The sequence below is a fragment of the Papaver somniferum genome, chromosome 7 (genome assembly GCF_003573695.1).
Source record: "Papaver somniferum cultivar HN1 chromosome 7, ASM357369v1, whole genome shotgun sequence".
NCBI classification, from domain to species: Eukaryota; Viridiplantae; Streptophyta; class Magnoliopsida; order Ranunculales; family Papaveraceae; genus Papaver; species Papaver somniferum.
This window is the reverse complement of record NC_039364.1, coordinates 38,881,465-38,904,089: the sequence shown is the minus strand read 5'-3', so window position 1 is coordinate 38,904,089 and position 22,625 is coordinate 38,881,465. Positions and strand designations below refer to the sequence as shown.

General features: G+C 38.0%; 3 protein-coding genes across 3 annotated transcripts; 1 reads left to right on the top strand and 2 right to left on the bottom strand.

Annotated features, from left to right (window-relative positions):
* The first annotated feature begins 322 nt into the window (after positions 1-322).
* Positions 323-3,841, top strand: LOC113297034 (ketol-acid reductoisomerase, chloroplastic-like). The gene is made up of 10 exons (XM_026545425.1): positions 323-673; positions 777-869; positions 1,190-1,255; positions 1,353-1,493; positions 1,858-2,085; positions 2,234-2,351; positions 2,431-2,570; positions 2,665-2,832; positions 2,956-3,111; positions 3,224-3,841. Exons 1-10 carry the CDS (start codon positions 383-385, stop codon positions 3,590-3,592), a joined length of 1,770 nt encoding a protein of 589 aa, XP_026401210.1. The 5' UTR covers positions 323-382; the 3' UTR covers positions 3,593-3,841.
* Positions 3,842-5,942: 2,101 nt separating this feature from the next.
* LOC113297033 (probable beta-1,3-galactosyltransferase 14) lies at positions 5,943-9,469 on the bottom strand. The gene is made up of 7 exons (XM_026545424.1): positions 9,066-9,469; positions 8,077-8,229; positions 7,905-7,987; positions 7,669-7,768; positions 7,428-7,541; positions 6,636-6,778; positions 5,943-6,308 (listed from the first exon to the last, which is right to left on the bottom strand). Exons 1-7 carry the CDS (start codon positions 9,407-9,409, stop codon positions 6,193-6,195), a joined length of 1,053 nt encoding a protein of 350 aa, XP_026401209.1. The 5' UTR covers positions 9,410-9,469; the 3' UTR covers positions 5,943-6,192.
* A 1,231-nt stretch (positions 9,470-10,700) lies between these two features.
* LOC113294540 lies at positions 10,701-13,358 on the bottom strand. The gene is made up of 6 exons (XM_026542933.1): positions 12,729-13,358; positions 12,247-12,624; positions 12,035-12,118; positions 11,455-11,948; positions 11,248-11,332; positions 10,701-11,072 (listed from the first exon to the last, which is right to left on the bottom strand). The coding sequence occupies exons 1-6, from the start codon at positions 13,356-13,358 to the stop codon at positions 10,701-10,703; spliced, it is 2,043 nt and encodes a 680-aa protein (XP_026398718.1).
* Between the last annotated feature and the right edge of the window lie 9,267 nt (positions 13,359-22,625).

Sequence of the window (22,625 nt, the reverse complement as noted above, 5' to 3'; positions counted from 1 at the left end):
GAGATGAAACTTTGGTGAAAAAAATATTAAATTATACGTATCATACTAATTTAAGACCTTTACCCGAGATGCTCTTTAAGGGGGTTTCCAATTTTCACGTGCGAGTACCACTCTAGAGTGGATTTAATGTAATCTACGAGCAGAATCCCAAACAGATCTATTGAGATTCGAGATCATTTATTTGTAAAAAAATGGAAGGCCGAGATTGAATGGTAAAAATTCATCAGGTTCATGTGTGGTGTAGAACACTCCCCCGTGCAAGATAGCAGGAAAGTCGGGACTCTGAAAAAAGAGCATCTTGTATAAAAAGCATTGCGTCTCCACCCATTTGTCCATCTCTCATATCTCTATCTCTCTGTGTGTATCAGTTTCAGACTCGGTCATGGCGGCGGCAACTTCTTTCTCTACATCTGTAGCAGCTCCATCGAAAACCCTAAAACCAGTTCACTCTTCTTCTTCTTTGGGTTTTAAATTAGGGTTTCTGTCTTCATCTTCTAAAACCCTAAAACCTCTTCTTCTTCGTGTTTCCAACAACAATGTCTCATCATCCGCCGTTGGATCGGCTGTTGCATCGACCATGAGTGTTTCAGCTCCTACCAAACCTTTGACTACTCTTGATTTTGAAACCTCTGTGTTTAACAAGGAGAAGGTCACTCTTGCTGGAAATGACGAGGTCAATCTCTCTCTCTTTGTGTTTGTGTATATTATCACATCTTAGATTTGATTTTCATTGCTGATTGTGGTTATTTTTGTTGTTGTTTTTGTGGTTGTTGCAGTATATTGTCAAAGGAGGAAGAGATTTATTCCATTTGTTGCCTGAAGCATTCAAAGGAATTAAGCAGATTGGTGTTATCGGTTGGGGTTCTCAGGTGATTTATCATCTAACTTTTTCATTTTTTTTAATGTGATTAGCAATAATTTACAGTGGTCGCATTTGAATATGATGTTAATGATGGTTAGTGTGAAATAGACAATGGTCTGATGCATAAACTTCACATGGCTTTATCAGTGCCAAAGGAGGAAAAAATTATGTGGGAAAATGTCTACATACTGTGTTATAGTCTTACGATGAACATCAACATTATGATTTTTTGGATTATTGAGTTACTAATTCAATGTTATTATTCTTTAGAAGTAATTGTGCTGGTTTATTAACATTCTTTGACTGGTTATTCTTTGTTATTCGTAGGGTCCTGCTCAAGCTCAGAACTTGAGAGACTCACTTGTAGAAGCCAAGTCTGACATTGTGGTCAAGGTAAAGTGTGCACCAATATTTCTTATATTTGTCTCGTTCTTATATAATTTTTATTGATCCAAGCTTACTTATGTTGTGATTTCATCGTTTTGCACAGATTGGTTTGAGGAAGGGATCTGCTTCTTTTGCTGAAGCACGTTCTGTTGGTTTCACTGAGGAGACTGGAACTTTGGGTGATATATATGAAACTGTTGCTGGGAGTGATCTTGTGTTGTTATTGATTTCCGATGCTGCACAGGTAATGCAGAATGTTGGGATAGTGGTAGGACCTTTTTTTTTTGTATATTTATTTGGCCAAGATAATCACGAGTCCAACTGTAATTCGTTAGTGCTCGAATTGGATTTTGAAATTTTAACATTTGAGTAACTTCATAAACCAATGATAAATTCTTGTGCTTTTTTTCATGCTTGATAAAACAAATAGGTAACGATCGATCTCACAGCGCTTTAGACTTTATTAGATAACATTGGTGAAGGTTATGTGCCAATGCAGCACATTTTTTTTTCACAATATATGTTATTTGTTTTATGTTCTTTGCAAGTTCCTTGTCCTGTTTTCTTCCCTATTTCCTGTTTTCTGAAATTGCTTGACAATGTTGTAGGCAGATAATTACGAGAAGATATTCTCCCACATGAAGCCTAACAGCATTCTTGGACTCTCCCATGGATTTCTTCTTGGACATTTGCAGTCCCAGGGGGTTGATTTCCCCAAAAATATGAGTGTGATTGCTGTCTGCCCCAAGGGAATGGGTCCATCAGTTAGAAGACTCTATGTCCAAGGAAAGGAGATAAACGGTGCTGGAATTAATGCTAGTTTTGCTGTCCACCAGGTTTACCTACTGTTACCTTGTTCTCTTTCTACTTCGAGCCTTTTATCCCACCACTGTTTTGTCACATGTTTTTAACAGAGTGTTTGATTGTCTTTTAATCTTTTTGATTTTCATTTCTTAAATCAATTTTTGTATAAATGTTGTGCAGGATGTTGATGGTAGAGCAACAGATGTTGCCTTAGGATGGTCTGTTGCTCTTGGCTCTCCTTTTACGTTTGCCACTACTCTCGAGTCAGAATACAAGAGTGACATTTTTGGAGAAAGGGGTAGATTTTTTTTCTTCATATTTTTGTTTTGTTTCTGTTAGCCTTCTTTGTTAATTATCTGCCCCCTTTGGATTGACAGGTATTTTACTTGGAGCTGTTCATGGAATCGTCGAATCCTTGTTCAGAAGGTACACCGAAAATGGAATGCCCGAAGACCTTGCTTACAAGAACACTGTTGAGTGCATCACTGGAATTGTTTCAAGGACCATATCCACTGAGGTTGCAACTTCTCCGATTGGCTTACTCACTTGTTTCTTTCTTTTAAATGAGCTTTACTCAGTGGTTACTTGTTTTTTTTGGGTATTTCCAACAGGGTATGTTGTCTGTGTACAACTCTCTTTCAGAGCAAGGCAAAAAGGATTTCCATGCAGCATACAGTGCCTCCTATTATCCCTGTATGGACATCTTGTATGAGTGCTACGAGGATGTAGCGAGTGGGAATGAGATCAAAAGTGTTGTCTTGGCTGGGCGCCGATTTTATGTATGTGTACTCCTCAGCTCATTCCTGTCGTTTTTCAATTGCATCATGAGCAAATCACATATTTAAGGTATTTGTTCAATAAGATCCGCTGTAAGTAATTTTGACTCCGTTCCTTTTGAACAGGAAAAAGAAGGCCTACCAGCTTTTCCAATGGGAAAGATTGATCAAACAAGAATGTGGTTGGTTGGTGAGAAAGTCCGAGCAACTCGACCAGAAGGTGACTTGGGTCCACTCTATCCTTTCACCGCTGGAGTTTTTGTGGCTTTAATGATGGCTCAGGTGAGAAGCTCATCTCTGATAGTATAATCAGAATTATAAGCAAACATTAATGACTTCTTCTCCTGCTTATTATGTTCTGATATATCGTTTTTATTTGGTGCCTATTAACCAGATTGAGGTATTGAGAAAGAAGGGGCATTCTTACTCGGAAATCATCAATGAAAGTGTGATCGAGGCAGTGGATTCTTTGAATCCCTTCATGCATGCACGTGGAGTTTCATTCATGGTTGATAACTGTTCCACAACAGCTCGATTGGGATCAAGGAAGTGGGCTCCACGATTTGATTACATTCTCACCCAACAGGCTTTGGTAGCAGTCGACAATAACGCCCCCATTAACCAGGATCTTATTAGCAACTTCTTGTGTGACCCTGTCCATGGGGCAATCGAAGTCTGTGCCCAATTGAGACCAACTGTTGACATATCCGTGCCCGTAGATGCAGATTTTGTCAGGGTTGAGCTTCGTCAGTCAAGCAATTAGACTTCGAAGGAGTTAAATCGAACATCACCACCATCCTGTACATGTGTTAATCTGCCTTTCAAGAAGGCTGGGAAGGCTTCAATGTTTTAGTTGTCTATTCAGAGTGGTGAGGTATAAGTTAGTGAGGTTTGTTGAGAGTTGCAGACGTTAGTTCCGTCTTGTTTTCCGGTGAACGGTTCTTTCCTTTTTGCTAGTAGCATCTAAATAATACTGCAGTTCTATTTATTAATGGACAACTACTTGGTCGTATCTGTGCTCCTTTACTCCCTAGTTATTCTGAAAGCTCTCATCTTTATCCTACATTAAGGGGATCCCTTGGTGTTGGGTTCTTCAGGTTGCAAATCTGTATATTGCTATTGCTGCATTGCTACCAAGTAGGTGTTGGATGTATTAGCAAGCTTAAATAGAAAGAAGATGTGTTTTTTTTCTTCTCATCTTTTTAACTTTAGCAATCTCTCACTGGAGAGATTATATAGAAGGAAATTTATACTTGCCCCAGACTGCGGTTCTTACATTTCTATTGCAATGAATGCTAGTCGGTTTTACAAAAAGAAAAAAATGCCTGACCATTAGTTGGTGGGAAGGTTTTTGCTTGCACCGATCCAATCAACTGGCAACAGGCGTTTGAAATCTTTCCCGTGCCTTGTGCAGGTGAGCTGATAGATGATTTAACTTAATGGCTGATCAGTTTTCATCATTTTTAAAAATAATTCTTGATGGGAAATTTGCATCATGGGTCAACAGTGGATAATCATGCGAGTTTGAATGATCTTATTTATAGGTGACCTCTGGAAAAAGTACTATTCATTTTGTTAAAAAAAAAGAAACACAAGAAAAATGCCAGTACCATTCCAATTTAGATATTGTCAGAATCAGTATGTTTGCAACTCAGATAAGTATGTTTTGTACATGGGAAATCTGGGAAATCATACACTGCTGGTAAACTGCACCTCCAAAGAAGTATGACAAGTTCTTGCTAAACTAGCCAGCAGATTATTATTAGAAAAGGAGCAACTTTGGGCAAAAATCATCAAGGCAAAATATTTCTCATATTCAAACCCTCTGGAAGAATCAAAAATTTCCAACCTATCGTGGATTTGGACAAGCATCCGAAAAGGACTGGAATTAATCAAAGGAAACTTTATCTGGCAAGTGAAAAATGGAAACTCGATAAATGTTTGGGAAGATAAATGGATTCCAAATGAGGAAATACTCCCGCAACCTCAAGTTTCTCAGGGTACAATTCCAACAAAGGTTCAAGAATTTATTACAGAAGAGAACAAGTGGGACCAAGAAAAACTAAACATTTACTTTAGCCCGGAAGTGAGGAATAAAATTCAAGCAATCTCTCCAAGAAAAGAGGAAGAAGACAACATAAAATGGTTACATCATCAATCAGGACTTTTCTCAGCCAAAAACATTTACAATTTCCTGGCAAACCAAACTCAAGAAGAAGACATTTCCTTATTAGATTTCCCATGGAAAAATATTTGGAGAATACAAGCAATTCTGAGAATTAAGCTTTTTGTGTGGAAATTATCTGGGAAAGCTTTACCCACATCGTCGAGACTGGGGGTCCACAATTCGGAAATCGATACAAACTGCCAACTGTGTAATATGCAAGCTCAGGAAACGGAGAAACACCTGTTTGGAACATGCCCTTTTTCCAGAGCCATCTGGTTCAGTTTCTCTTTAGGTCACCTAATTCCTTCAGATGATACGACATCAATCACAAATTGGGTAAAATGGTGGATTCAAAACCCAGACCTAGATAATTTAACGGGGAAAATTGCAACAATATTGTGGTTCATATGGAAATACAGATGCTCGGTGGGTTTTGAGAAAACAATTCCAAATCCAACGCAACTAATAACTCAGATCAACAGTTTCTTGCAATCCATCCCAAAAAAGATTACTACGAAAGGACCGGACACCAATAAAACACAGTTGATCAATGCCAAGTGGTCAAACATAAATACTGATTGGATAATCTTCGTAGATGCCTCTTTCAAAGAAGAAGACCTATCAATGGGATATGCGAACATAGTGTATTCAGTCGATCAATACACCTTCATGCACATTTCAGCTGGTTCGGAGAAAGCCACTTCTGCTTTCCATGCGGAAGCGAAAGCGTTACTCAAGGCGGTTACATGGCTAAAAGAAAACGTGTTATCTACTGTCACCATTGTAACTGATTGCAAATCCTTGGCAGACAATATCAACAAGGATAACACAAGTCCCTTCTGGGCGGACGCAAACACCGTACAAGGAGTAAAGACAATCCTACATGATCTTCCGCAGGCAAAGATAAAGTACACTAATCGAAAATACAATTCAACAGCAGACAAAATCGCCAAGGAAGCAAGGATAAAATGTCTTCAACATTTATCCATGAAGTTTCAGCAACAAGTCAAAATTACTAGCATTGTTACTAATGTTTTCGATAGAAACGAAATTGTGAACCTTTTGTACTATATTTGCTAGTGATTATATATCGTCTTTTCATCAAAAAAAAAAAAAAAAAAGAAGTATGACAAGAAAAGCAAGATGTACAAAATTTGGCTAACCCAAGCAACTTGGCAAAATTGGAACACTCTGCTTCATTTACCAGCTTCTAATAACTCGGAGTTTTGGTTGGAAGCTGTTGTTGGATTATCTTCAAAGCAGTTCTTTCTTTGATGTAGTTCCAGTAACTTCTTTTCTGGATCGCAGAGCCCTATATTAAGAGAACAATTTTTCAGTTCCTTGCTGTTCATAGTTGTAAAATGATAGTATACTATGCTATAACGAGTCTGAAAAGCAAGTGTTCAAAAGATTCAATTCTACAGCTTTGCATCTACAGCTTTGCATTCTTAAATACTCCGTAAGAACTTCTGATATTCAGTCACAGTGAAAAAATGCAAGGAATACCTAAGATTGTAAAATTATGGCAGTAAATTACTAGCCTAATCCAAAAACTATCAAACAATCAATATCCATAGATATTTGGTTTATGAGTAGGTATAGTTATATGGGAAAAAAAAATAAGAAAAAAAAAACTGACCTGAACATTTGGGAATATCCCACACAGCAATGGATGATGGAGTGCAGTCAGGTTCACATAGCAAATGATTATTTTCATGGTTAACATTCATTGCTAGCATCCATGCGCCAATTGTAACATCTTCATTACTAAACATTCGGAAACTGTAATTCCAAACATATTGTTCTGTTAGGAGTTAAGACAGTCGACACCGATTGGACAAATTAATTACATGTTAACAGAAAACCCCCTGGGATAGTACCCTAAAAAAGGTGGATCATCATGACAAGTATTTTCTCGTTTAGCAATCTATATGCAAGAAAAAACAGTAAGCTAACTAAGATTATGAGCTGGAGTTCCTTGCCATGCTTACTTAAACTGCTGGGCCTTGTGGTTTCTACCTGAATATAAAGAACCTTTCAAACTTTGGAACTCAGAAGATAGACCAGGTGTGTCAGGTTTCCATAAGTACAAGCTAGTGCCTTCTTGTTGTTGTAAGCGTTTTTTCTTTCCTTTTATCAAATGTGGAACTTAATACTAATTGAAGGGACAAGCTTCTTCTTTTTTATCATCTGACGTCGCTTATAACATGGATGAGGTCTTCTAAAAACGACTCAACATAAATAGTTTGCTGTGACAAACTAAATCATGCATCAAAAAAGTGAAAATTGTGGTCTTCAAAGACTTTCCAATACGATGATGTGAGTGACACATGATCTCGTAAAAAACACACCTTCTGCACTGATACTTTTTTCTAGTCCAAACCCAATTTAAAGAAAGTGCCTCTAGTGGTTTTGGGACAAGTGGACTTGCCTGTTGTTTCTTAAGGCAACCAAGCTGGCGACAACATCTGCGGAGAGGGCATAAATAGGACCATACGCATGAAGAAAATATTCCTTCCCAAGTAAATCAGAGAGAGGCTCATACCTGTACAACACAATTTATCTGTTCCCTTTATTAGTGAACACTACGGCCAATCACTAGAAACACATTAAAGTAGAGGAACAATAAATCATTTCTCAAATTTCAAGGAAACATACTACAAGAGGCTAACCATTTAAGCTTTGGGTCAGCGAAAACCGGACCCTTTTTCATGCATCCGATATAAGTTTGAGGGTGAGAACGTTCCTTCGCCAAGAGTAATGAAAGACGGTCTAAAAGCAAAAAAAAAAAAGAAGGAAAGAAGGATATGGAAATTTAATCAGTGTGGATGCAGGGAAGAATTCCAGGTCTAAGGCTTGTGTAGATACAAAAACTGAATAGATTATAAAGCATACTGAAATAACACACCTGGTCTTAAATAGATGTCATCATCAGCTTTGACATAAAAATCCGAATCAAAAAGTGCATAAGCAGCTTTGAAGAAAGCTAACCTGCAAGAAGTTACAACATGGATGAATATGTTGTTGTTATAGCAAAACAAATGCAGAACAGATTTCACACTTAAGTAGTAGGTACTAACGTTTTATACGGGAGTCTACTGTACTGTTCTTGAATGTCTAAAAGCATGAAATCATCATATTCTGCCACCTCTTTTCTGAGCTCGGCCATCTTCGATTTTTCAGAGGTTCTTCCGATCACAAATCTGAAAGCCAAACCAGTTGATTCTTCCAAACTGCAGACAGTGAAAACAATTTTTTAAGGTTACAGTTGTTTATGGGGACACTTTCCATATATTCAGACAAAGCTACATCTCAGGAAATTGCACAGAGATTCTTCACTTCAATCGTTACCACTTGTATCTGTTTCCATATCACATCTTTGCCCATTCAAAGCTCAATGTTTCAAATACTGCTGTATTCCTAAGCTTCTACGCTTACTACTTTGAAAATTCTTGGAAATACAAAATGACGGGTTTTATATTTTCAGGCCCCGGATCTATAGTTCTGTACAATTATTTATGCAGAACAATTGGAATATTCAACTAGGTAAACAAGAGGAATCACCATATTAAGATGGTTTCTACCCAGAAGATGCCAATTACCCTGACATGCCTCACGAATATCATACAATGCCAAATTACCGATTCACTAAAAAATAAACAAGGAGACCTACTTTCTTTCCTTTTTCAAAAGTTACGTAATGGAATGACTAAAAGAAAAGGCCAAGTCTCGATTGGAAACTCCACCAATTCAACTTCCCTTGTAAACCCTACATTCCAACTACTGAAACACACAACTTGAACTGTTTTGCTAAATATACATATATCTTGCTAATGTCATACAGCACTAGTCACCATGGCACTAAAATACAACAGAAACAATCAAACAATCTGGTTTTATATGTAATGCTAAGTTTCCATCAATCTATCCAACAAATGAACTTCCATACTATCTTCAGAATGAAAACAACAACAAAATTTCATGTACAAACTCTTTCACGAGTCACCAAGAATCAATTATAGAAACAAAAATACGGTATCAAAATCTATCATACAGAATAGTGAAATACCGTAAAAGTCCTTCTCGATTAGATGGAAACCAAGTTTTCCTCAGAGAAGCTCGTCTCCCTGCAGATCTAAACCCAGTTTGAATTCCAACAAATCCCATCACTTTATATCGATTATTTTGTACAGCAACGTTTTGATTACCACTATTTTGATGCTCTTCCCAAGCTACAGAAACAGATCTAACTTCATAACTACACTTATTGTTATCCTCGGTTCTTAATATTGCAAATAATCCAAAAAGGAATCCAGATATCCCAATTAGAATACAAAAGATTAGAAAAGAAGTTTTTCGAGTGTATTGTGATGATTGGCGTGAAGGATAGAAGAATTTAGGAGATGAAGGCATGTCTACTGGTGGTGGATATGATCCACCTTCATAACCATGGGAAATTTCTTGGGGTTATGTAAAGGGCTTTTTACAAAAATACGCATGTTTTTTTTTTTTTTTTTTTTTGGTGCTTTTCAAATCTAGGCCACTTTTTTTATTTATTGCTACACTAGTCAAGTTTTGACCAAAAGTGATGGATGTAAAGTTAGCACCGTTAGGTGCACTTAAAATGACAAGATAGTCCTTTGAATCGGTTATTTCGACCCAACCAGCTACTGTGACTCTTTATACGTCATCACCCAGTGCGTACGTGGCAAGGCCCATGTGACACTGCTTACGTGGCACTCTTATCTTCTTCTCCATAAATCATAAATGAACATCTCCACAACCACATACTTCTGATTCTCTTCATTTTCAGATCTGAAAAATGGGTGGTGGTATGAATGATAAAGCAAGTTCTTCAACTAGTATGCTAGTGTGTTTAATGTGTGAAATGGAAGAAGATCATGAAACAAAAGCATGTCCATGGGTTTATTCAAGGTGCAAACATGTACCTTGTAATGGAGTAAGAACTTTGTTGAGGTCTAAAACAGATGTAAGTAATGGAAAGTTGTTCTTGAAATGCTTGAATCCTACCTGCAACTACTTTGAGTGGTTTTCTCAAGCTTCTACCCATTCTTCAGCACTTCCAATCAAGCTTCCATCAGGTCATGGTTGTATTGCCTGTGGAGAAGACAACCACAATGTTACAAGTTGTCCACTGAAGGTTCAAAAATGCTTTAAAGACAACTGCAACTCTCAATTAGAACTGAAGATATGCAAAAATCAACATAATTTCAACATAGCTTACCTTGTGTGCAAGAAGAAATCCTGTGATGCATTCAGATGGGCTTCAAATGCTCTTGTCATTGAAATCAAAGACACAATGAAGGGTAAAGTGTATGAAATATGCAAGGAATTTAAGAAAAATCTGAAAATGTAGCCTGCAACAATTTTATAATAAAATTTATCCCATTTCAGAACTTGCATTGTCTTACAAAAGCATTCATTCATCCATTCACAAAAGATAACCAAATTGAAACATAAATAGTATCAACCATATTGTTCAGATCCAGTCACAGAACAAAAACAAAAGAGACAAACACAAACATAGAATCCATCAGACTTTCATGTACTTCTTTGGTTTCTTCTTTCCCTTTGGATCTGCAACTGTGAAGGTGACTTTGTTGTTGACAGATCCAACATGTTTATTAGTTTGATTGAAAGCAGGTTGAGAAGAAGCCTTTCTCTTTCTCCCTTTTGCAGCACCTTATTTAGAAGATTCACAAACACATGCTTTGGAATTGTTTTGGTTCTTCATTCCATCCTTAGCAGTAGTAGATGCACCTGCAGAAGCACTAACAACCGGTTTCTTTCTATTGTACTTCCTTTTTGGTGGTTCAGGGACATAAGTAGATGATGTTGAGCCATCAACACAGGTTCTAGGTTTTTCTCCCTTTGGATTCTTTCCAACCTCTCCACCAGCACAAGTTATTGCATATTGACCATAAACTCCACACTTCTTACACTTTATCATTTTCTTCACACTTCCAGCTTCATCATAAGAAGGAATCCTCTTCTTCCTTGTCCTTCCAGTTTTTCTTATGATAACAGGAGGATTAGTGAACTCTACCAGTATATTCTACACAAAGAGAGGAAGAAAGAGAAGATATTTGTTAAGATATGAAACCCTTAAAGGTTGTGTATTATATAAAGCATGTATGAAACCCTAAAAGAATCCAAGAATCTTTGTTATCATTAAATATTTATTGCACAATAATCAATATATTTTTCTTTAATAAAACTAGTGGTCTTACCCAGTCAATTTCAGCTGACAGTGGTTGAAACTCTGGAGCATATGTCTTTTTGTAGTATTCCATACTGTATACAGGGTCACAGTAGCTACAACATGAAATCAGACAAGCATATCCACAAATTATCAGTTTACAATCAAGCTTGAGCAAGGAAAAACAAAGGGAACATAACAAATCAAAACATTGGAGTGAAACGAGAGTGTGAATTACTCAAGCCAGTTTGGTTTCAATGGTGTTAAAGCAACTATAGCATGTTGACAGGGAAATCCCCTCAGCTGCCACTGCAAACAACTACAGCTCTTTTTGGAAATATCCACAACAAACACAGCATCATGAACACTCCTGACCTCATACACCCTTCCCCTTACAGCTCCAGGTAACTCAAACAGATGATTTAAGTCCTGCATCTTTGTAATCAGCTTCATTGCCTTTGGAACTATCTCACCATCCTGCCAGTTTTCACTTTCATTCCTCCTCTTGAAGAAAAGACCCATCACCAGTTTATTATACATTTGTGCAAGTGTAATGATTGGCTTATCTCTAAAGGGCTTGGCCATGTTGTTGAAAGACTCTGAGAAATTATTGTTGATGTGCTCACACTTGCTGTCATTTGAGAAATGAGACCTAGACCAGCTTTCAGGTTTTTGATCTATGAGATACAGTGCAGCTTTTTCATCCTCAGCAAATAATTTATCCATGTGTTGCTAAAAACAAACATGACATAAATAGTATCAAACTCATGTATGTAATACTTGAAATTACATTATATTGTTTTGAGAAATGAGCATACCTGATAGTGTCTCTTTGTGTAACATTTGGCAGCATTCCAGAAATGAACATGTAAGCTGTATGACTTGAAATACTTCTTGAAATTCTTCATCAAATGTCTGACAATTTATCAATAAGAAACAGTTAGTCATTTAACTTATATTATTAGGAAATATTAAGGATATAAAAAAAGGAAATGCTGAAATGTATGTCAAGTAAAAGTTAACCTGAAACATAATCTGTGCTCATCCAAGCAGAAGTATTTGTCACAAGCTTCACTAATCCCCTCTGCTTGTCTGATATAATGGTGAAATGCAAGTCTTCACCCAGTATAGCTTTCAAGTCTTTGAGAAATATCTTCCAGTTGTCAATGGTTTCATTCCTACACACCATTATACCAAGAGGTACTAAACCATTCTGACCATCTAGACCTGTTGCAACCAGTAACACACCACCATACTTCCCATACAAATGGCAAGCATCCAATCCAATGATTTTCCTACATCCAGCCAAGAATCCTTCTGTAGCAGGCTTGAAGCAGAGTGTCATTGACAAGAATGTGTTGTCTGTGCTTCCATATGAGAAACTAGCTACACTGCCAGGCATTTTTTCCTGCAATTACAACAAAGTAATGTTAATGCCATATAATTTGTAATATTAAGTCATGTTTCTCTAACTAAAGACAAACATTAACCATTACAACAAAGTAATGTTACCTTCACCATTTCACAGAATGCAGGAATTTTCTTGTACTGCTCCTCATAGCTTCCATGAAGATTCTGCAACACAATATTTCTTGCTCTCCATGTTGTATGGTACTTAATTTTCACTTTCACTGTTTTGTTGAACTCATTTGCCAATGACTCAGGATCATGGATTTTGTTTTTGTTACCAAGAGTCTCCAACCTTTGCATGTACCAGTCAGCTACAAATTTTGGATTTGCACATCTTTTCTCCCCTTTAACATTTCCATTGCATGTGTGCTTCACATTCCAACTTCTCAGAGTAAATGTAGTTCCTTCACCCTTCAAAACTCTTCCATAAATGAACATAGGACACTTGGTATTCTCATGATGAATGCACTTCACCGTAATCTTGTAGTTGTTTGAATCTTTAAACTTGACCTGATGTTTATGCTTCACACAGTAGGCCCTCAAATGCTTCTTGAAAGCATTCTTGCTGACAAACTTGCTTCCCTTCACTAGGCTGTAAGGATCCACTTGTTCAAAAGTAATTCCCTCAGGGAACATCTCCTCATCTTCCTCATCCTTAAAATGTTGTGCATGCTCTTCCTCAAACTGTGTGTTATCATGAGGCTTTGAACCTTCTTCTAACTGACTTGTCATGCCATCTCTTAGGTGATGAACCACTAGTAAAAACTGGTTTAGGTGGAGTCTTAGAGACTGGCTTCTTTGTAGTCACATTCTTTTTGGGTGTCATCTGTGGTGGAGGAGGCATTGAACCTACAGTTACCTGAGATACATCTATCTCACCATTCTCATCTAGTGGCATCACTTTCAAATACAATGTAATCCAACCATGTTCATCTTGAGTTACATTTTCCCAGAAAAACTAAAACTCTTCATCATTAATGATGTTTGATGGTAGGCATGGATCAACAAACCATAGAAGGTCCAATGTCTCCCTACTGGTTAATCTCAACATAGGACTAATCCTAGACTTTAACTTATTTATACCCATACCTTCTCTGGACAAACCCTTAAACTCAAAACACATAGCAGTGTTGATTAGATCCTTGACCTTAATATCTCTGTTTGGAAATATTCCCTGTTGAACCTCATTTATAACCTCTTGAACCACTCGTTTTCTACAATTAAGAACAACAAAATATGTATCAGGAAAATTATGGAAAACCCATTTCAGATAAATCGTGAAAAACCCATCCTAATCTAGAACCATAAAAACCCTAGAAATCAATTATCACAGAAACCATAAAAAACCCTAGAAATCAATTTCAATTTTGAAATCAATCAGCAGAACCCAATTTTGAAATTAACAAAACCTAAAAAATTATCAGTACAACTTCATTATCAACAGAACACATTCGAACTTCATAAAAATTTTATAAACAGAGAAAACCCTAGAAATCTAAACACCCACAAACCCAAATAAATCAACCTTACAAACAAAACCCATAGTATGTTCATCACTGAAACGTTAAAAACAACCATGAAAACAGATTAGGGTTTTTTTGTTACCTCTCTTTAGAACGCTTCTTCCGTCTCGTCATCTTCACCAGCAGGAAATCTTCAATTTGTTCTTCAAATCTCAACTAGCAAAACACTATTTCACTGATTAATCTCTCTACTAGAAACAATTGAATCGATGTTTTTTTCTGCCTTCTATTATTCCTTCACATTCCCGCGCTGTCGATAATAACAATGAAGAACTATCTTGGCCGTTCAATTAATCCTCGAGATGTCGCGTTAGTTAGATTAGGCTCTCAGATAGCAACACGTGGAGATTATATCGAGACAGGTGGACATCTTATCTACTGCTGGTGACACACACGTGTGAAGGACATTTCAGTAATCTTACCACATGTATGAGATCTCCCTATATGATATTTTGGCGAGATATTGACAAGTCAACACGATAAATTGACCGAGATGGTTAAAGTGGATGGAATCCGTTTAACTTGCCTAGTTTTGCAAGAAATAAAAAAAGTGGCCTAGAAATGAAAGTGAGGGTCCAGACCAGGCCTACTTCTGCATATAATCTTTATGTAAAATGGTGAAACCAGAAGAGGTGGGCTAGCAGCTTAGATATTCTTAACAGTCAGGGTTTCAACATTAATGGAGTCAGATGATAAACTCTGTAACTGTAACAATCACTCTTTATGTATATCTTTTTGCGGGAGAAAACCGAGTTTTGAAAAGCGTAACGGTTTCGGATCCGAACGATACATGCACTGAACAATTGGCAATTTCATACTTCCATTATCCTGGAATGTACTTTATATAATCAATAACGTACAAGCATATTTTTTTTTCAAAACATGTTTACTAACAAGCTTAGACAAGTTATGTGTCCAACTAATCTGTTGATTTATAAATCAACACATAGAATAAGTTTTGTGCTGGTTTCTAGTTAGCTAAGACGTTTCGAATAAATTTCCCGGGTGTAATTTAATTAACTGGCATGTTCTGTGAGTCGGGTTGATCCTAACCACATAGTCGTAAATTCGACATGTTAATTCAGGTTCGTTATCTACACATCAAGATCTACAAATTTCCTTTACAATGTTGATGCTTTGCTATTTATGATTGATTGTAATTAACAGTTACATATTAAGATTATAAAAATCTAGTTTTAGTATTGCAAACAATTTATTTAATTGTATACTTAAACAACCTACTTCATGGTTAGATTCACGGTATAAGACAAGATATAAAATAATATTGAGAAGAAAAATCAACTCGCACAAAAATTATTAGAAACTCAAGTCACATAGCTTGAAATTAATCCCCTAATTGACATGACTTAGCTGCACATGAATTTCATGACAATCGAAGAAGCAAAGAAACCACAAAACACCAATTAAATTCGAATCACACCAATATTACAAAAGTTCCCAGCTCGTTGTAATGGTGGATGTTGAAATGTTTGGACCGATGGAGTGGTAGTATATATGCACGAACGGTATTGGACTGCTTGAGTATGATGATGTATTCTTCAAAACCTGCAAATCCACATTAGATAAAAACCTAAGTCTCCGAATTTTATATAAACTATGAATACCACTGCAATCCCCCACCATTCATCTGAATTGAACTGCAAAAATTCAATACTCTTTCCTACTTTCTTGGTTGAAATCTCTGCCCCAAACTCTTTTTTCCCACATTATTTGTTGATACTTCTCATTTGGTAATATCATCACATGATCTTCTGAAGGGTGGCGGGTGCTCACGGATGGGCTTATAATGTAGGAGCGGTGGACACGATCTAAACTTTACATCTGAAAATGGTGAATCCATTGGAAGTGGTGGGTCCTATATGAATGCCATGAACCACTAATAGCAGAGCGACATGTTGGATTTTCATAGTTTGGTCTACCTTAAATATTTTCGTGTTATTCATGGATGAAGATTACATTCTTTTCGTTTGATCCTTGCAATCAATTAATGGACTTCCAAGTCATAGTTTTATGTATCTGTTGTATCTATAACGGTTGACACTGATCCAAGATCCTTAGTATATCTATATCCTTGGGTATCAGTTTTGTATTTTCCGATACAGGTTATATCAGCGTGTGTCGATCTGTATCGTTCTATACATACGGATTTAACCCGATACTGACTAATACATATTAGAAAACACATGTCAACGTTAAGGCTTGCATATTTTTCCTTTTTTTCCTTCTTCATATCAGCACAATATGCTCAGTCAAATTTAACATGATAGGTTAGGGTTATTTGGTGTATGGTACTTAGTTTTTGACCGGTTTTAATGTTTGGCCTAACATTTGTCCTGGTTGATGTTTGGTACTTGGAAAAAACGTTGACATGCATTGACTCCGTTAGATGTTGACTTCTGTTTGGTAATTATTTATAAATTAAATAAAATCTAATAACTAAATAAATTTATCATTGTACCTTTCTGTTTGTGGGTGAAAACCATTTCTGCTGATTTTGGTAATTTCGGGTGTGTGGATGAGAAACGAATCTAAACCCTAAACAATGCATTGCACGAGTACTTTTGATTCGAGAGATCAATCTGTACAATCCTAGCCTAAACCAAGAAATGGCCGTTCCAGGCTTGCTTCGATCACAAAGTGAAGGAGAAGGGTTGGTCTTAGGGAGGGAAGCGAAGAGAGTGTTGAGACCAGAATCGTTGATTCTGAAGGTGTGGTTGTTTATGACTTGTATCTGAAAGTAGAACTGGCTAGAAGAATGGAAAGCTACCAGGTGATTTCTAGATACTGTATTGTTGCCGACCAAAACTTGTTCTTTGGTGAAAATAGGTGAAGCCTATTTATACAAGTCATATTGAAACGTACCCTGGTCTCCTAAGAAGTGGAAATGATTGAGTGGTGAGATAATATAGTAACGTGTAACCGTCAAACGTTATGCTTCCATGATGATGGAAGTGAATTCGTGTAACCTTCAGTCATTACGCTTCCATGATGAAGGTAATGAATTGTTTACACCGTTACTTTTCACCACCACTAATTATCCTACTTCATGACACTTTCTTGTAACGGGCGCATTGCACGCCGCACGCTGTAAACCGCCAGACCAATACCCTGGTGAGTATCCCCCAGTTTGTGACATGTTTGATGTCTCGAGTGTTTTCGTGGAAAACATGTAGCAGGTTGCTATGTGTGGCAAGTCAAAGTCAAGAGACTTTTCCATAGGAAAATAACATGTGATGCTATTAGACTTGCCTTGGTCGGCCGCCTAAAACTTGCCACAAGTCCGTCAGTTTGGTGGCGAACTTGAATGGTTGAGATTACATCTCATGAGGAAGGGTAATCGTTGATTATGGCCACATCTTTGTTGTGTAGAAAAGTGGCGCCATTAGCATAGTGGCGCCTGGCGTAGCAGGTTTCCTGGGGATTGTCGCAAGTCCGTCAGTTCAGTGGCGAACTTGGATGGCTGAGATTGCATCTCATGAGGAAGAGTGACCATTTATTATGGCCGCATCTTGTTGTATAGCGAAGTGACGCCGTTGGCATAGTAGCGCCTGGTGGAGCCATGGCATAGGGGCATGCTGGTAGCCGTGGCATGGCGGCATGCTGGTAGCCGTGGCATGGCGACATGCATGTGGAGTTGTGGCATGGTGGCATGACGGTGGCGTTGTGGCATGGCCACGCCTGTGGCGTTGTAGCATGGCTAAAGCTAAGATTTGGCTATGTGGCCAAAATTAAGTCTTGGCGGCGTGGCCAAGGCTAGGATTCGACGCCGTGGTAAAATTAGGGCTTGGAGGCATGGCCAAGGCTAGGATTTGGCGTCGTTGTAAGATTAGGGCCTGGCGGCGTGGCCAAGGCTAGGATTTGGCGTCGTGGTAAAATTAGGGCTTGGCGGTGTGGCCAAGGCTAGGATTTGGCACCGTGGTAAGAATTAGGGTTTGGCGGCGTGGCCAAGGCTAAAGTGGAATGCTATCGCGGCAGAATGGCATGTTGGCATGCCGATCAATATGTTGTTGTGGTAAGGCGTGTTTGGCTTGCCAGTACGGTGGAGCGGCAGGGTGCGTTTGTCCTTTAATGTATGGTGGCAAGTTCAGAGTGACTTGATTGGCCAAGGAAAGGGGCCGGACAAACATAAGGCGCGGCTACACTTCTGGTGAAAGTGTGGCGGCTTTAGAGCGACCTGATTGGTCGATGGGAAGTGGGGCCGGCAAGTATGGGCCCAGACACAACTTATATGTGCGTGGCTAATTTGAGGCGACACGATTGGTCGAGAGAAATAGGGCCGGTTTAGGAAGGGGCGTGGCCAATGGAAAGTGGCGCCAGTTGGCCTAAGGCATGGCCATGCCTCCCTTTACTGCTGCAGCTCCCTGTTTTCTGATTCTGAGCAAGGTTTTGCACCTGCTAATCCATGGTGGATTGATTATCTAGTTTGCCTAGGTTTATTTTCGACGAGCAATGTCTGATATACTGTGCGAGGCGCAAAACCCTAACTTTTGCAAGTTATTCAGGGCAATTGATTGAATTCTATGTGTTGACACAGAGTTCTTTTAAGTTCATTGCCAGAGAGCAGCATGCTTTTTCTGATTGAATACCTTATGCAAAGATCTTATCATTGATATTTGGAAATTCGTGCTACTCTGTTGCGAGTGAACATAAATTGTCATGCCATATCAACATTAAGGGTTCAGCCGGAGAACATAGCATAAAAGGCATTCAAAGGAACTTATCTTAAGTGAATATAGGCGAGGCGCCGAAATTTACAGAACATCAGGGATGGTTGCTACATTCGCCAGTCTGGATAAATTTCATGTAAGTATATTGAACGGCTCAATAAATATGCCGGTGAAGAGGTTAGCACTCACGGAACCGTTTCCTTACAAAGTGACGTCACATCATATGCAAGGTTTTACGATTTCAACTCTAAGCTAAAAACCACCATCAACACTTTCCCATTATTAACATTAAAATAAATACCAAAAACTATGTTTACACCCTTTAAAAATTCCTCATTGTTCAATACCACCACCACCATCAGTTTGACACTCAATTCTATGTTTATAAATTAATAAGATCTTATAATTTTCTTGTTGCATACTAAAACAATCAGTAGTCCATCTTCATCATCCATCGAAACAATAATAGCAAATGACATCGACGTTCCAGCACCAACCTATGATAAAATAAGTCTCTTCACTATAACTGATCTTCCATCAAACACCTTCCCTTTACTGATTCACCATTAAACTCGAGGACTATTTGTCAAAATTGAACTCTTAGCCAAGTTTTCTCATTGCTCAATAATTCATTGATGTCCACTGAAGTTCGAAAATCACTCATTCAAAAATCACTATCAGACGATGATCAATTATGAACAACATCACTCGCCATCACCACTGTTCAATCTCAAGTCTGGACGTCACTTTTTCTTCCTCTACCATATTTCTCATTGATTTTTATTCCCTAATCATAACTCTTCAACATTAATGGAATCGGCCATTAGTCAATCATCTAAGTTGGAACCGTTTTGTCAAGCTTCGACTATATCCCGAATACATCCCAACTCCTTGTTTGTCTCAACACTTTTAATACTTGAAATACTCATTTGAATATTGGTTGGAAAAGCTCAATTAAGTGGAATTCATCAATGGAGGTTCTCATGTCCATTACTTGTGGAGGTCGAAGATAAAAAGTAGAATTTTCGGGTAGAAAATGAAGAGAATAAAATTAGGATTAAATCTCTCATCGTAGGTGTAATACTCTGATTTAGTTAATTGTAATATAGGTAGTAGTTTGTCCTTTCCTATCACTGAGTCCTGATGAGTACACTTGACCGAGTTGAGGGAAAAACTTCTCAGTTAAGCGTGCTCGACCGGGGTAGTCACAGGATGGATGACCTCTCAGGAAGATGCTGACGGATAACCGCGGTAGTGCATGTGACCTCTCGGGAAGCTGCTGCCGGATGACCACAGTAGCGCCGTCAAAAATCCCACACTGTTGGATAACCTCAATGGGTAACTGGGAATAATATCATGTTAGTTGGGATACAACTAGGGACGGGTCGCTTGTGCTCGGATGGGATAGTATGCTAGGCCGTTGAGCTAGATACTGGTCTCACAAGAGGTAAGGAACGTCTACATTATACCGAGGCCTTTTCAACACAGTTGGCTCCAGAGTTGGCAGAAAATTCTGCAGTTAAGTGTGCTCGGGTGGAAGTAACCAAGGGATGGATGACCTCCCGGGAAGCTACTGTTGGATAACCGTAGAGGTGCCCGTTGAAAACCCCACGCTGCTGGATAACTGCAGCAGCTAAGTGGGGACAATATCGGTAGAGGGACAAGTCATTACAAATGGTATCATATTCGACGAGGAGTCACCTGCCGAGGATGGAAGGTACGCTGGATGGTGTTGGTACATGTACTTATCTCATGAAGAACAGGGAACGTGGGAGATCTGGGTTTGAAAATATATTCTGGAACCTCCAATTTAAGGAGGTGGTCTTGTAATACCCCGATTTCAGCAGTAGTTCGCCGATTGTAATATAAGTAGTGGTTTGTCATTTCCTATCACCGAGGCATGATGAGTACACTTGAATGAGTTGTGGGAAAAATTCTCAGTTAAGCGTGCTCGGGCAAGAGTAGTCACATGATGGATGACATCTCAGGAAGTTGTTGTTGGATGGCCGCAATGATGTCGTTAAAAATCTCACACCGTTGGATAACTGCAGTGGGTAAGTGGAAACATTATCGGTGTTAGTTGAGATACAATTAGGGATGGGTTACCTATGCTAGGTTGGGAGAGTATGCTAGGACTTCGAGCTAGATATTTCTCTCACAAGAGGCAAGGAACGTCTACATTATACCGATGCCTTTTCAACACATTTGGCTCCAGAAATGGCAGAAAACTCTGCTGTTAAGCATGCTCGAACAGAAGTAAACCAGGGATGAGTGACTTCCCGGGAAGCTGCTGCTGGATAACCGCAGTGATGCCCTTTAAAAATCTCACACTGCTGGATAACCGCATCGGCTAAGTGGAAACATTATCGATGAAGGGATGTGTCATTACAGTAGGTTTAATAGATTAATTGATTTTAAGCCCATAACAAGGGTACATTTGTAAACCTATACAATTTACTCTACAAAATTAATTAAAATCTGGTCAAATATGGCCAACGTTATTTTTAGGTACTAAATGCGAAGCTGGATAGATGTTAGACCAAAGTATGCTTTTGGACATAATGTAAGTACCAAAAACCAAATAAACTCGATAATTTATCTGAATTACAATATTTTTCGGGTTTGGTAGTTTAACCAACTTTATTTAACTTATTTATGTACGTAAAGTGTATTTATATATCTAATATATACAGATCCAATGTGGATATACGATGGAGGACGATAACACCTTAATTAAACAGAAAAAAGATTAAGTTTTGGCCAACAACGATTATTGATGGTCAGTTTCAATCAGTATTACTGACACTACTGTTGATATAAAAATTGAAAATGCCTTGGAATTGCGTCGAGGAATATCAATCAGTCTTACAAAAGTAAAGTCGAATAAGCCCATTAGGAATGGGAGACACCCATAAGTTTGAGCTTGAATTCGTTTTCTTTGAACTAGATGATAGTGTAACTTGTGGCAAATGGGTGGCTTTTTGAATCATCCAAATTCAAGGTCCATATATAGCTCCCCATAGTTCTGAAATGATGAAAAGTGTAAATTAGTTAGCCTCCATTATTTATAGTCGTCCTTCTTATGTTTACAAAAAAAATCCTAAGAATTAAATGAAATATTACAATTTCAATAAACAAAACCAAATAATATTAGTATTTGGGAGTAATATTAATTAAGTTAAAAATATTTGGAAGTAATATTAATTAAGTTAGAAAGAATATGAAGGTTTTAATGTGAGCCATGTAATGGAAGAACACTGTAAATAGGAAACCAAAATCTATTGACAAAGCGTATTTATTTACCTATGTTTTGATGGTATTTTGGCTGAAGTAGACTTTGCAAATTAGATTCAGATCGTGTTTGGATTGAAAATGGCGATGATGAAATTGAAGAAGAATTTTGGCAGTATGTCGAGATCCCCAAGGTCCCTAAATTTTGTTCTCATTACAAAATTGTGGGACACTTGTTTTCTGTATGCAATCAGTCAACAAGGATGTAACTAATGAGATTGAAGATTAAACCATTAGAAAGAAGAAAAATAGGTACAAGACAAACAAAGAAACTTTGTCGATTGAGGAGATTCAAGAAGGTAATAAGAAGAATGTTAATACAAGAGCCCCAATGGTTTTGCAAGGGGGGATTCTTCATCTTTTGATCTGTTGATTCCCCCTAGATTTGAAACACACAACAGTTTTCAAGGTTTCAAGAAAAGAAAGAGGTCATTACAACAAATTTGTTGATACAAGAGCCCCAATGGTTTTGCAAGGAGGAATTCTTCATCTTTTGA

Coding starts and splice junctions, on each gene's coding strand:
- LOC113297034 (XM_026545425.1), top strand. CDS start 383: ATGGCGGCGGCAACTTCTTTCTCTACATCTGTAGCAGCTCCATCGAAA. Junction 2,086..2,233: donor CTAGTTTTGCTGTCCACCAG/GTTTACCTACTG, acceptor AATGTTGTGCAG/GATGTTGATGGTAGAGCAAC. Junction 2,833..2,955: donor TGGCTGGGCGCCGATTTTAT/GTATGTGTACTC, acceptor CCTTTTGAACAG/GAAAAAGAAGGCCTACCAGC.
- LOC113297033 (XM_026545424.1), bottom strand. CDS start 9,409: ATGCCTTCATCTCCTAAATTCTTCTATCCTTCACGCCAATCATCACAA. Junction 8,230..9,065: donor AATCGAGAAGGACTTTTACG/GTATTTCACTAT, acceptor CACTGTCTGCAG/TTTGGAAGAATCAACTGGTT. Junction 7,769..7,904: donor TGACATCTATTTAAGACCAG/GTGTGTTATTTC, acceptor TTTTGCTTTTAG/ACCGTCTTTCATTACTCTTG.
- LOC113294540 (XM_026542933.1), bottom strand. CDS start 13,358: ATGACAAGTCAGTTAGAAGAAGGTTCAAAGCCTCATGATAACACACAG. Junction 11,949..12,034: donor ACACAAAGAGACACTATCAG/GTATGCTCATTT, acceptor GTTTGTTTTTAG/CAACACATGGATAAATTATT. Junction 11,073..11,247: donor TGTCAGCTGAAATTGACTGG/GTAAGACCACTA, acceptor CTCTTTGTGTAG/AATATACTGGTAGAGTTCAC.